Raw genomic sequence first — 15,597 nt, forward strand, 5'->3', positions numbered from 1 at the left:
AAAATACCCTACCGTATCTGTCTCCACCACCGCCGCCGGCAGCCCATTCCACTCACTCATCACTCACTGCGTAAAAACTTACCCCTGACATCTCCTCTGTACCTACTTCCAAGCACCTTAAAACTGTGCCCTTTCATGCTAACCATTTCAGCTCTGGGAAAAAGCCTCTGATTATCTACACAATCAATGCCTTTCATCATCTTATACACCTTTTTCAGGTCACTTCTCATCCTCCGCTGCTCTAGGGAGAAAAGGCCGAGTTCACTCAACCTATTCTCATAAGGCATGCTCTCCAATCCTGGCAACATCCTTGTGAAACTCCTCTCCACTCTTTCTTTGGTTTCCACATCCTTCCTGTAGTGAGGCAACCAGAACTGAGCACAGCACTCCAAGTGGGGTCTGACCAGGGTCCTATATAGCTGCAATATTACTTCTCGGCTCCTAAACTCAATCCCACGATTGATGAAGGTCAATGCACCGTATGATTTCTTAACCACAGAGTCAACCTGCACAGCAGCTTTGAGTGTCCTATGGACTCAGACTCCAAGATCCCTCTGATCCTCCACAGTGCCAAGAGTCTTACCAATAATACTATATTCTGCCATCATATTTGACATACCAAAATGAACCACCTCACACTTATCTGGGTTGAACTCCATCTGACATTTCTCAGTCCAGTTTCACATCCTATCAATGTCCCGCTGTAACCTCTGAGAGCCCTCCACACTATCCACAACACCTCCAACCTTTGTGTCATCAGCAAATATACTAATGCATCCCTCCACTTCTTCATTCGGGTCATTTATAAAAATCACAAAGAGTAGGAGTCCCAGAACAGATCCCTGAGGCACACCACTGGTCACTGACCTCCATGCAGAATACGACCCATCTACAACCACTCTTTGCGTTCTGTGGGCAAGCCAGTTCCGGTTCCACAAAGCAATTTCTCTTTGGATCCCATACCTCCTTATTTTCTTAATAAGCCTTGCATGGGGTACCTTGTCAAATGCCTTGCTGAAATCTATATACACTACATCTACTACACTACCTTCATCAATGTGTTTAGTCACATCCTCACAGAATTCAATCAGGCTCTTAAGGCATGACCTGCCTTTCACAAAGCCATGCTTACTATTCCTAATCACATTCTGCCTTTCCAAATGTTCATAAATCCTGCCTCTCAGGATCTTCTCCATCAATTTACCAATCACTGAAGTAAGACTCACTAATCTATAATTTCCTGGGCTATCTCTACTCTCTTTCTTGAATAATGGAAAAACATCCACAATCCTTCAATCCTCCGGAACCTCTCCCATCTCCATTGATGATGCAAAGATCATCACCAGAGGCTCAGCAATCTCCTTCCTCGCCTCCCACAGTAGCCTGGGGTACATCTCATCTTGTCCTGGTGACTTATCCAACTTGATGCTTTCCAAAATCTCCAGCATATTCTCTTTCTTAGTATCTACATGCTCAAGCTTTTCAGTCTGTTGTAAGTCATTCCTACAATCACCAAGATCCTTGTCCGTAGTGAATACTGAACAAAAGTACTCATTAAGTAACTCTGCTATCTCTTTCGGTTCTATACATTCTTTTCCACTGACGCACTTGATTGGTCCTATTCTCACACATCTTATCCTTTTGCTCTTCACATACTTGTAGAATGCCTTGGGGTTTTCCTTAATCCTGTCTGCCAAGTCCTTCTCATGGCACCTTCTGGCTTTCCTAATTTCTTTCTTAAACTCCTTCCTGCTAGCTTTATAATCTTCTTGATCTCTATCATTACCTAATTTTTTGAACCTTTCATAAGCTCTTGTTTTCTTCCTGACTAGATTTTACAACAGTCTTTGTAGACCACAGTTCCTGTACCTTACCTTCCTTTCCCTGTCTCATTGGAACATATCTATGCAGAACTCTACACAAATATTCCCTGAAGGTTTGCCACAATTCTTCTGTACATTTCTCTGAAAACATCTGTTCCCAATTTATGCTTCCAAGTTCTTGCCTGATAGCCTCATATTTCCCCTTACTCCAATTAAATGCTTTCCTAACTGTTCAGTTCCTATCCCTCTCCAATGCTATGATAAAGGAGAGAAGAATTGTGATCACTATCTCCAAGATGCTCTCCCACTGAGAGATCTGACAGCTGACTAGGTTCATTTCCCAATACCAGATCAAATACAGCCTCTCCTCTTGTAGGCTTATCTATATATTGTGTCAAGAGATAGATAGATAGATAGATAGATAGATAGATACTTTATTCATCCCCATGGGGAAATTCAACTTTTTTTTCCAATGTCCCATACACTTGTTGTATCAAAACTAATTACATACAATACTTAACTCAGTAAAAAATATGATATGCATCTAAATCACTATCTCAAAAAGCATTAATAATAGCTTTTAAAAAGTTCTTAAGTCCACAACTAACACAACTAAACACAACTAACTCCACCCCATCTAAACCCCTCGCTCTAGGGACATGCCAATCGATATTTGGGAAATTAAAGTCTCCCACCACGACAACCCTATTACTGTTACATCTTTCCAGAATCTGTCTACCTATCTGCTCCTCAATGACCCTGTTATGATTGGGTGATCTATAAAAAACACCCAGTAGATTTATTGATCCCTTTCTGTTTCTAACTTCCACCCACAGAGACTCCATAGACAATCCCTCCATGTCTTCCTCCTTTTCTTCAGCCATGACATTATCTCTGATCAGCAGTGCCATGCCCCCACCTCTTTTGCCTCTTTCTTTGTCCTTTCTGCAACATCTAAAGCCAAATGAAGTAACCATTTCTGCCCCTGAGACATCCAGGTCTCTGTAATGGCCACAACATCATAGCTCCAAGTATTGATCCACGCTCTAAGCTCATCCACTTTGTTCATAATACTCCTTGCGTTAAAATAGACACACCTCAAACCAGTGGTCTGAGGACATCCCTTCTCTATCACCTGCCTATCCTCCATTTCACACTGTCTTCAAGCTTTCTTTATTTGTGAACCAACTGCCTCTTCCTCCGTCTCTTCAGTTTGGTTTCCACCCCCCCATCAATCCTAGTTTAAACTCTCCCCAATAGCCTTAGCAAATCTCCCCACCAGGATATTTTTCCCCCTGGGCTTCGTGCAATCTGTCCTTTTTTTTACAGGTCACTCCTGCCCCAAAAGAGGTCCCAATAATCCAGAAATCTGAATCCCTGCCCCCTACTCCAATCCCTCAGCCATACATTTATCCTCCACCTCACTCTATTCCTACACTCACCATCACGTGGCACAGGCAGTAGTCCTTCTGGTAATGCCCCCCCCCCCTTCATCATTCCCCATTCCCATTTCCTATCTCACCTTATTTCCTTATCTACCTATCACCTCCCTCTTGTGCTCCCCCTTCTTTCCTTTCTTCCATGGCCTTCGGTCCTCTCTTATCAGATTCCCTCTTCTCCTGCCCTATACCTCTTTCACCAATTGACTTCCCAGCTCTTTACTTCACCACTCCCCCTCTCCTCATCCCCATCCCACCTCCGTTCTCCAGTCCTGATTGAGGATCTCAGCCCAAATCGTCGACTATTCTCTTTTCCTTAGGTGCTGTCTGGTGAGCTGACTTCCTCCAGCATTTTGTGTGTGTTCCTTGAACATTAGGGAGCCTTGATCCTGCACACACAGATTCAGAAGGACACTGATAAACATTGGGAAAATACAAAATGTTAAATATTGAAAAGAATGTGACTGCAACAGACTAGATAAGCTGAATGGCTAATTGTACTATTCTCTGATTCTATTAAATTGGAGCAGATTTGTCAAGGATTTCAGATGCTATTGCCTAAATTTTCTTTTCAGGAGACTTCCTAGAGTCACTTAGTTTTGAATCAGTTTTTTAGAAAGGTTTTTTAATGACATTCTTTAAATTAAAATGGACATTTTAAAATTACTATCTTGTCACGCACTAATATCCACTGGCTCCACAGCAACTAAGGAAAAATATCTTGGAAATTTACTAAGGCACATGACAGTCTGACAATTACAACAATAATTGTATTGCTAAATCTCCACACAGGATCTTTACTCATCTTTTGTTCATTGTTCTGCTGTAACCTTTGACTAAAATTCAGTGACCTCAAATGTGGTTAGGTCTTGATATAATAGCGTTTCATGGTTAAAGATGACCCTAGCGTCAACTTACAAATTTCAGAACATTTATGTAAAATATTCTGTACATAAATTGCTCTGATTATCTATTCAAGTTCTATTGAAACTCCATTAAGTCCGAGGTCCTTGTAAAGCTTTTCTATTACAAAGGTTTGCAGATTCATTCTCACTCATGTCCTAATGCAAATGGCTTATCGAAAAGTGAGTTAAAATGGAAGGTACATATTTAGGTAATAATGGCAAGGATACTAAGTGAGTGCTATTCATATTCTTAAAAGAATAACTGTATGAATAGTTGTGACATAGAACATCAAACACAGCAGCACAGTACAGGTTCTTTGGTCCATGATTTTGTGCCAATTTTTAACCTTTTCTGAGATAAATCTAGTCCTTCCCTACTACATAGCCCTCCATACTTCTATCATCCACATGCCTATCTAAGAGTTTCTTAAATACTCCTAATATATCTGTCTCTACCACCACACCTGGTGGCACATTCCATGCACCCACTGTTCTTTGTGTAAAATAACTTACCTCTGACATCCCCCTGCACTTTCATCTAATCCCCTTAAAACTATTTCTTATTTTAGCTATTTCTGCTCTGGGAAGAAGACTCTGGCTAGCCACTCTATGTATTTAATGACACCGTTTGTGAGATTTATTTCATAAATTTTAAGTGAAAGGACAGCATATTTACTGAAATTTTTAACTTCAATATTTGTAAACCATGACAAAAGTTAACAAGCCAGTACTTTAATACTCATAGAGAAGGTGGAGGAGCTAGTGCAACTCAAGCTGTAATCTACATAGGTTCAGCTAATATCCCTGGCAAACATTGAGATGAAGGAAGAACTCACCAGTAAGCAGTAGACTTTTAGAGATATAACTGCTTAGGAGTCTAAATATTAGTGGTCTGTCTCGAAGGACAATGGGTGGTGATGATCATTATCACAAGCCTGTACGGAGATCTTGAGATGCCCAGTCATCACAATCCCCTTCTCGGCCTCACCAGCGTAGTCCAAAAGAAAGCTTATGAGGCAATATGTTTGGTACCTGCTTGGCTGCAGGAGCTGCTGGAAGAATGTTCAATGACGTCCAGCTGCCTCAGGGGCTTCACACCAGATTTGCTGTCTGGGTTTACTCCCGTAGCCTTCATGTATCTCTCCCAAGGCTGCCCACAAGGCAGTGGGGCCATTTGCCCATAGCTGGGGATCTGGTTTACAAGCACCAGGGCATATCCACGCACCGGTGGGCCTGTGTGCTACATGTGCAGGGGCCAAATCTCCTCCCTGTCCTCTGTAGTTGAACCCGAGTCCAAAAGGAGTTCAGTTTCTGTGTGTCACCAGCATGGAGGGACCTCATGAGGCTTGCTGTTGGAGAGGCTACGTACTGGCCGGGAGAGACTCATGTATTCTGCTCTCCTTATCCTGAAACTGCTGGCCACTGGAGGAAGCTGAAAGTGAGAGCGACAAGAACTACCCAGCAAACAACCACACTAGAAGCATCACAACAACCATTTTGACACCAATATGCGGTAGGTAGACATTTAGGTTTAACATGCAAGGGTGAACATCATAGGCAGAAAAAGGATTAGGAATCCCAGTCAAGCCAGCTTTTCTCGTGGATCATGGCGGAACGATCCTAGACCTACTCACAAGGAAATAAATGTTTGAGTAACTGGCTTTGTTGGCAGGTAAGTACTGGAGTCACAGAGAAAATGACATGATTGGCAGAACGGCTTGTGATAGCCATTTTAGCTGCCTGTTCCGCCGGCTTTGTTTTATTGACGTTCCTGTCTGTGATAAGAGCTCACTGTTGAAGAATTGCCAATGTTCCTGTTCAGAATCTCACCATGTAAAACTATAGTTGTGAAAGTCTAAGGTGACTGGCAACTCAGCAGAGACCACAGGAATACTGAATTATATGGTCATTGAAAAAAAATTGTCAACCTGAATTTCACTAGGATAGCAATTTTACTGTCATTTGCACGAAAGGTGGTGAGTTCCCTTTACACACCCAGAAATGCTGCATTATTAGTCATGCAGGCATGGAAACAAAAGCATGCTTTCTCAAGGGAATCTAATAGATCTCAAGCTGCTATCTGAGAAAGAGCAGGAAGTGAATATTGCAACCAATACAGAGAAACCCTTTGCTCTCTAGAATAGTTTAAATGGCTATATACGGTACAACGGTAGCTACTCTTCAAAAGTAGTCCAGTGGCCGGAAGGAACTTTGGACTGTTCTGCATCTACACCTGTTTTCCACTATTCCACAACTTAGATCCTACAGAAACTGGATAGTTTCTAATGCAATGCCTTCCTAGTGTTTGTTTATTTGATTCTAACAGGAGTTTCAGCACCTAGTGTTAGCTGAAGAAAACAACTGTCAGAAATCAGTCAAACCAGGCTTAATTGTGATTGCTTCGCCGAGCATCTATGCTCTGTCTGACGTGGATTGGGAGATTGCTTTGCCGAACATCTATGCTCCATCCGCCAGAACAAGTAGGATCTGCCAGTGGCCACCCATTTTAATTCAACTTCACATTCCCATTCTGATATGTCCATCCATTGCCTCCTCCACTGTCATGATAAGGCCACACTTAGCTTGAAGGAACAACACCTTATTTTCCATTTGGGTAGCCTCCAACCTGATGGCATGAACATCAATTTCTCCAACTTCCAGTAATGCCTCCACCCATTCCCCTTCACCATTTCCCATCCTCTTGTCCCTCTCTCATGTTATCTCATTGCCTGTCCGTCACCTTCCTCTTGTGCTCCCACCCCTCACCTTTTCTTTCTTCCATGGCCTTCTGTCTCTTTCACCAATCAACTTCCTTTGCTTCATTCGTCCCCCTCTAAGCTTCACGTCACCTGGTGTTTTTCTCTCCCCTTCTTCTCCTTTCAAATCTACTCTTCAGCTTTTTTCCCAGTACTGCTGAAGGGTTTTGGCCCAAAACGTCGGACTGTGCTCTTTTCCACAGATGCAACCTGACCTGCTGAGTTCCTCCAGCATTTTATGTGTTTTGCTCGAATTTCCAGCATCTGCAGATTTTCTCTTGTTTGTTAAATGTGAAGCTTCTGTTGTTGAATATCCTACTAATGCCCAATATTCAGTTTCACACAAAAATAGCAGTTAATGCATCAACTAAATAGTTAGTAGTTACTGATATCACAAGGTATTTTCTTTTCTATTTTATGGTGAAGAAAACAATATATCAAATTGGGTTATCAATCAGATTTTAAATGGCAGATTATATGTTAATTGCAATTGGGAAAATGCAAATGCAAATAGATAACGCTTCCATTCATGTTGATTCTGGTGGGTTATGAAAAGTTCAAACCCTTGGACAATCACTAGGATCTCAGCTTCTTGGATTATTTAATAAAGACGAGCTCTGGAAAGTTAATAACTGCTATTCCCAGCCTCTGATGATTTCTCAGTCTGACTATTAAGCTGCATACCTCCAATTCTCCCCAGCATGCCTGCAACATACAGTTCTTCATTTTGTCCTAGGAATTTGCTTTCCAGAAGGATTTGCTTTGTGCTCTGTTAACTCTCTGCCTCCTGTGGTGAGTGTGAGAAGCAGTCCAGACTGACACCAAACACCAAGGCAACAGAAGCTGAATGGTGCCACCCTGTCCAAAATACAACGGCAGCAGGAAAAGATGAAGTGGAGGCAGAGATAAAACTCTCTTGGTTGTTTTCTTACCTTGAATTGCCATATTTATCTGGCACGATAGCTTTCTGGTGTTTACAAGGGAAAATTCTTGCTGTTTCCTGCCTTTGTGAACAGAAGCATGGACAATTCTGCATTTTTTGGCAATTTATTGTGTTACATGGTGAGTCAAAAATGTTTACTTTCTTTTAGAATTGGTGTTAAATGTTAGTTTCATACACTTCAGTCTTATGCTCTGTAGGCTGCTGAAGTAATAGCTCTGATTGAGTCAATGCAGCCTTTTCCATTCTGTTTGTTTGAAATATGATGTGTGTTTTTGATGATGGGTTCTTCTGAAATAAAGTAACAGGATCAGAAAATGGCAAAGGCTAAAATATTGGATTTATTTGATGAGCAATATAATGTCAGATCAGAGAGAGAGAAGGCAGAACAGGCTTTTTCTGGGTAAAGGTTAACGGCTGTGGAAATCTAGAGATCCAGTGAAAATTTTAGGAACTAACCCCAAAGGCAACTTTTGCATATTCAACTATTTTTCCAGACATACGCTTATTTTACACATAATTCAAACTAAAGGCTTGACCATTTTGCTGAGAATTGAATCAACACTCTACGGCAGTTTTGTCTGTGACACAGTCTTGGTGACAGTGTCAGATGAGGATTATTGGAAGTACTCAGATAATAGAACAAATGTTTGCAAGTAGATAATGTCAGTAATAGGCCTACAGATTTGTTTTTATACAGAGGTAATCCAGATAAGCATGTGCTTTCAATGTGCTTGAGACTCTAGTTTAATGCTTTAATTCAATATTCGGGTAGTTGGTGAAAAGTTTTCTGGAGACTTGTATAGATGGCATTTTTTTACAAGGAGCTTAATTTGCAAGGCTATTTACAGCACACCAACAGTCTCGGGGAATTATGCACAGTTTCATCAATGATCTCTCACAAATGTGCAAAATCAATTATCCTCTTGCTACTCCCCAGATATCAGGTGATTATGAATTTCATGGATGCTTTCTCACCATCATCATTTATCCCAAAAAAAACAGTATTGCGGGTGAATCTCTTGAAATTCATGAGCTCAAAATAACTGGCTAAAGTGAAATTCATATTTTCACTTCGTTGATTTTTAAACATTTGATTAAATCTATTTAAAAAACTTTTTACTATTGTTTATTGGCTTCAGGGTATTTTGTGTTCAGGATGTGAGGAACAATTTGATTGGGAGAAGAAGTTACTTTATTCACAAAGACCCATTCAAAATTCAGCCTTAAGGCTTATCAGGGAAATCCTGTGATTTACTTTCCTTTTATTAAAGTAACTGTGGCCCTTAGGTGAAGTCTTTAACATGCTAAATATTGAGCTTATCTAGTAAATTTATTTATGCAACAATTTCTGATCCTGATCATACATTTGTAGCTATTACAGCATCAAATTACCATCTGAGAAATTTCAGAGATAGCTTGGAGTAGGAACATCACATCTGGAAAAAAATTTGGTTACGGTTTAAGACCTGGATTGTACTATTCAAGATAACTCTGAGCAAGTTAAGGTTGGCTCATCACCTTTAAATGGAAGAAGAAATAAAATGCAATGTAGGAGAAAGCTAAGGAGTGTTAAGCAGAGAACCTGGAAAGAGAGTCACAAGAAGTTGAAAGACATCAATGATCTGCAACAGTATTTGCATTTCCAAATACATTTAACTGTGCCAGGAGCCAAGATTCTGCTCAAAAGTTCCTCAATCTCTGACCAGCTGTCCCTCATTATTTATACTAAGCAGCCCTGTTCTTCATCTGACATTCACACACATAACAGATTAGTAAGTTTCACATTGCAGACTATTCAACTGTCACAACCATCACATTGCACAGCATTTACTGCCATTCACCTGAACAAATAATTTTTACCCATTTGGAAGCAACTGAATGAAATTGAAGGAGATAGGCTCGAGGCCCATGAAGAAGACAGTGCTGACGATTATCTGAATGCCATTCCTGAGACTATGACTAAGGCTAAACCAGTTCAAGATAACAGATTGATTACACTAGTACATCACCTCATGCTCGAGATGCATTCGCGGAGTGAGATTGGTCAAGAACTCAGTCCTAAAGTCAGGCATGATGGCATCATATAAAGAGAGATCCGTAACAGTGCTCTAACAGCAAGTGCCCACCCCCTGCCGGTGCTATAACAGCAAGTTCCCACCCTCTGCCAGTGCTCTAACAGCAAGTGCCCACCCTCTGCCGGTGCTCTAGCAGCAAGTGCCCACCCCCTGCCGGTGCTCTAACAGCAAGTGCCCACCCCCTGCCGGTGCTCTAACAGCAAGTGCCCACCCCCTGCTGGAGCTCTAACAGCAAGTGCCCACCCCCTGCCGGTGCTCTAACAGCAAGTGCCCACCCCCTGCCGGTGCTCTAACAGGAAGTACCCACCCCCTGCCGGTGCTCTAACAGGAAGTACCCACCCCCTGCCGGTGATCTAACAGCGTGCCCACCCCCTGCCGGTGCTCTAACAGCGTGCCCACCCCCTGCCGGTGATCTAACAGCGTGCCCACCCCCTGCCGGTGCTCTAACAGCAAGTGCCCACCCCCTGCCGGTGCTCTAACAGGAAGTACCCACCCCCTGCCGGTGCTCTAGCAGCAAGTGCCCACCCTCTGCCGGTGCTCTAACAGCAAGTACCCACCCCCTGCCGGTGCTCTAACAGGAAGTACCCACCCCCTGCCGGTGATCTAACAGCGTGCCCACCCCCTGCCGGTGATCTAACAGCGTGCCCACCCCCTGCCGGTGCTCTAACAGCAAGTGCCCACCCCCTGCCGGTGCTCTAACAGGAAGTACCCACCCCCTGCCGGTGATCTAACAGCGTGCCCACCCCCTGCCGGTGCTCTAACAGCAAGTGCCCACCCCCTGCCGGTGCTCTAACAGCAAGTGCCCACCCTCTGCCGGTGCTCTAACAGCAAGTGCCCACCCCCTGCTGGAGCTCTAGCAGCAAGTGCCCACCCCCTGCCAGTGCTCTAACAGCAAGTACCCACCCCCTGCCGGTGCTCTAACAGCAAGTGCCCACCCTCTGCCGGTGCTCTAACAGCAAGTACCCACCCCCTGCCGGTGCTCTAACAGCAAGTGCCCACCCTCTGCCGGTGCTCTAACAGCAAGTGCCCACCCCCTGCCGGTGCTCTAACAGCAAGTGCCCACCCCCTGCCGGTGCTCTAACAGCAAAGGATTGACTTCCCACCTGTGATGACTGCTTCTGAGAGAGCTGAGTGAGCAGTACAGCTGATCGCAGATGACATATGCGGCTCAGGGTTGTACGTCAGACATAAAAGCTAGTAGTGGGTCATTGCTGGTGACTGGCACCTGTTGAAGACGACTGAAGAGGCTATTTCCTTCATGCACCATCCAGAGACAGAGAAGCAGTTTCAGCGACAGGTTGCTATCGATGCAATGCTCCTCAGACAGGATGAAGAGGTCAATACTCCCCAATGCCATTAGGCTTTACAATTCAACCGCCAGGAGTAAGATATGTTAAAGTGCCGGGGTTGATTGTATTTAAGGTATTTAAGTAAACTACTTAAGAACTTTTTAAAAGCTATTATTAATGCTTTTTGAGAGAGTGATTTAAATGCATATCATATTTTTACTGAGCTAAGTATTGTATGTAATTAGTTTTGCTACAACAAGTGTATGGGACATTGGAAAAATGTTGAATTTCCCCATGGGGATGAATAAAGTATCTATCTATCTATCTATCTATCTATCTATCTATGTTTTCTTGGCAACATAGATCTTCCCAGCTCAGTGATTTCTCTCTGATGCAATGTCAGTGGCCAGGGACATGACAAAATCTCTCGGTTGGGAGACATTAAAGTTCTTCACACCCTGCAGAAGGTGATAACAGAGAGGGTAGGATCTAAGTGATCTGTGAACACATGGGGCAGTGGCTTTTAATCAGGGGCTTTTAGCAATGGCCACACTCAATACCCCTGCAAGCATACAGCACTGACTATATAAAATAGCCACATCACTCCTCCCAGTGTATTCAAAAGCAGACCCATGAGTCATGGAGGACAAGCTGAGGTAAGGATTTGCCAGGTTCCCAGTACCCAGCTACCCAGCAAAGCATCAGACTCCCTTAGGGGAAATCTTCATCAGGTACATGGGTGTACTTCCCTCGGCCTTCAGAGAGCAGGAACAAATGTGTAATTACAAAACAGCATCATTGTGCTAAATTGGCCAGCAGTGTTTACCTATTCTTACTCATCCCAACACTTGGAAACATGCCAAAGAAAGTCAATACCTAAACTAGGAAAACCTGCAGATGATCCAGCAAGTTATTGCCCAATTTCTCTCCTCTGCTGTCCCTACACACTTATTGAGTGTATTATTTTATCCAGAATATTGCCTCTGATAGGTCCTTGCATACCGACCTATCAAGCTGGCTTCAGACAATTCCACAATACCCCTGAACAAGTCCTTGCACTCATATTGTACATCGAATCAGGCTTTGAAATCAAAAAGAAAACAAGCAATTTTTATTGATTTATCCACTGCATACAATGCCATTTGGAACCATGGCTTAATGTTAAAACTAGCCTGACTCATCCCATTTAGAAAGATCCTACATCTCCTCCACAGAATGATAGGTACCCATTTCTTTTTCACCTGCCTAGGAAGTGACACCAGTCGTATTATGAAATTATGCAATGGCAATCCCCAAGGGTCAGTTCTGACTCCATACTTGTTTAATTTGCACCTCAGTGACCTGTCTGAAACCAAATCTGCTAAATTTGGATACACTGATCACTGGGCCATAGCCTTCCAATCAAACAATATCAAATCCATTGAAAAAACCCTACCCAAGATATCGGCTCCCTATCCAACTACTTCTCAAAATGGTGCCTAAATATCAACGTCAACAAAACAGTAACTTCCATATTTCACCTTGACAAGTGACTAATCAAACTTAAACTTAACATCAGACTAAATGACCAACAGCAATCCAATGATCCACACCCGAAGTACTTAGGAGTCACAATAGATCGAACTCTCTCATACAAGGTCCACCTTCAAAATGTTGCAAAGAACCTAAAATCCACAATTGCCATGATCAGGAAGATAGCAGGAACCAAATGGGGTGCTAACCTGTCAGTCCTGTGAACGTCTAGCCTAGCACTATGTTTTTCAGTCGCCAAATATTGTGTACCCAATTTGGGAGAGAAGAGCTCACACAAACATCATCAACACACAGCTTCATACTTCTATGAGATTAATCTCAGGGGCACTAAAATCCACACCTGTCCAATGGCTCCCAATGCATGGAATAGCACCCTCAGAGATTTGTAGAAGAGCAGCTTCTGCAAAATTCTATAAGCCTATCCAAAATATGCCCAACAACATTCCAGTTCGTAAACGCACAGAAAATGCTCCTCCAGCTTCCCGACTCAAATCTCAAAAACCTTTCTGTAACTTGAAAAACTTCAACTCCTATGATGAACACATTGAATAGAGCCAAAACTAGTGCACCAACTAGCGGAGATCTGATCAATGACCCCACCTTGCTTCTCCCGAGCTTTACTACAATTACCAAAAAGAACTGGACAGCTGCAAATAGACTCAGAATTTGACACGCCAAAACAGAGCAAATACTGCACCAATGGGGTGCTTGACAAGCCCCAGCATGCCCCTGTGGTGCCGCAACATGTCCAAATATGTCCTCTCCCCAAGATCTGAGACGGCTTTCGCCACGGTCCATCGATGTGGTCACGAGCTGGAGGAGCGACTTGACAAGAAACAATTAGAAGTGTGAAGAGAAAAACACCTGACATACGAAACAACAAACAACCAAACTCATCCGTTTAATACAAGACTTTAGATATAGAAGGTGTAAATGGTATGTACTGTATATTCATGTACTTCTCACTCTCTTCTCCCTCCAATAAGAGAAAGGAGTGCATGATTACTTTTTACCGTATCCTATAATGATACTGCTTTGAACAAAGACATTCAAACCAGTGGACATGGCCTTGCCCTCTGCTAGAGTTAGTCAATAATCTACCTAATCTTGCTCTTTCCCAATAGTCATGCAAGATATTTACCTTCAAGCATTTTATCAAGTCTCCTTTTAATACTGTTGTCAAATACCATTCATCACTGTCAAATATGCTTCTCCATTTTCAAGCAAAGCATTCAAGTCATTACTAGATGGAAAATAATGTTTCCTCATGTGGCTTCTGGCCCATTGTGAATCGCCTTTAACCCACGTCTTCAGCTTGTCATACTTCCTTCCATTGAAAGCAGTGACTGCTGTTTCTGCAAGCAATGACCACCCCTGCCTGGAACTCTGACGCTGCTTTGTCCAGTGATATACTGCTTGAAATAATGCTACTGAACTAGCTTAGGGCCACCTAAACATATCAATCGTAAGATTGTCAACTGATAGGACAGTGCATACAGCTGCTTTGATTTTCCAGAAGTTGATAATGTTTAGAAGAAATCAAATATAAGAATTTCAGATCTTTGTTGCTGTGAGTCCTATTAATTGGCAGAATTAAATGGGACACTTCCCTCTCTAATAGCCAGTAGCACCATACAAATGATGGTATACAGTGTTATGACTTCTGTTGTTGTGTAGCTCTGAGACAGTTCAATGGCTCAGCAGTAATGCATCATTTAAATACATTGAATCATTTAGCCGAGTGGCATCAAATGATCAACCAGGCATAGTTGATCATTTGCTGCTCAAACAGCAGAAAAACTGTTTCCAGCAAAAGAAATGTGTTTATTTTGTGGGGGGGGGGGGGAGTGAAATTTACCTGCTAAAGATTATTATACTTGGTCTGCACTGCATAGTTTAGTCCAGCACTGATCATATGAATGAGTACAGGCCTTCTGCTAAATTTAACGTACATAATTTAGGATTACCCTTTCATATTTTCTTAAGTTACATCTTTATGCATGATTTGTTTTCATAATACACACTTACATTAAGAATGCACTCCCTTTTGGAGTCATGGGCTTTATCAATGAATGTAAATTAGATTTGAGTTCGCAAGATCAGTCCACTTCAACTATATAGACTAAAGATCGTGAAAGCCACTGTCAAACTGTTTGATAATTTTTAGTTTCCATGGGATTTTCAATCTCTCTCACTCCTCTAATCATGTGATTCCTGTTTCGACACAGATATTTCAGATAAAAACAACGGCGGATGTGCACCAACTTTAATCGTCTGCTCACGAGTGCGTGTACAAGTATATCAGAACATCCCCCTTTTTCTCAGAACAAAGAAAAGGAGCAATATTATTAACAATTAAACTCAATTTCTCTGGAGTCTGCTTTCCAGTATATTTTCATGGAATTAACTTTCAAGTGTTCATTAATCATGCCTTATGTCTCTTATGCCTGTCACAAATACATACCACTCATTATTTCCATTTGTATGAACATATATACAAAATATAAAACATACTATAATCCAACTTTAATTTCAAACTACAAACTACACAACCTCAAATAGGACATGGTCCTTCTTTGAGTATAAACAGGACATTAAAATGCCAAATAGTGTCACAGACTTACTGTTCAATTGTTCATGCAATTATTCAATGTGGGACAATGTCTTCTAGATATTGTGGCCTTTTCACTGTGTGGCAGAACGAGTTTTCACTGTTTTGTCCGAATCCTGTTGTTTGTTATTTGCATGTTTCAATGTTTGTGTTGTGTCATTAGTCTCTGCTAGTGTTTGTCTGTGTGCATTTGATGCGGTAGGCACACTGTGGTCATTGATCT

General features: G+C 42.2%; 1 protein-coding gene across 1 annotated transcript in view; it reads left to right on the forward strand.

Moving 5' to 3' along the window:
* Positions 1–7,760: 7,760 nt before the first annotated feature.
* Positions 7,761–15,597, forward strand: part of LOC140734355 (rho GTPase-activating protein 6-like) — a 278,830-nt gene continuing 270,993 nt past the window's right edge. Inside the window, exon 1 of the mRNA XM_073058205.1 lies at positions 7,761–7,985. Within this exon, the coding sequence (XP_072914306.1) occupies positions 7,944–7,985 (42 nt within the window). The 5' untranslated portion in view covers positions 7,761–7,943. The remainder of the gene's footprint in view (positions 7,986–15,597) is intronic.

Source organism: Hemitrygon akajei, chromosome 10 (genome assembly GCF_048418815.1).
Source record: "Hemitrygon akajei chromosome 10, sHemAka1.3, whole genome shotgun sequence".
Taxonomy (NCBI): Eukaryota; Metazoa; Chordata; class Chondrichthyes; order Myliobatiformes; family Dasyatidae; genus Hemitrygon; species Hemitrygon akajei.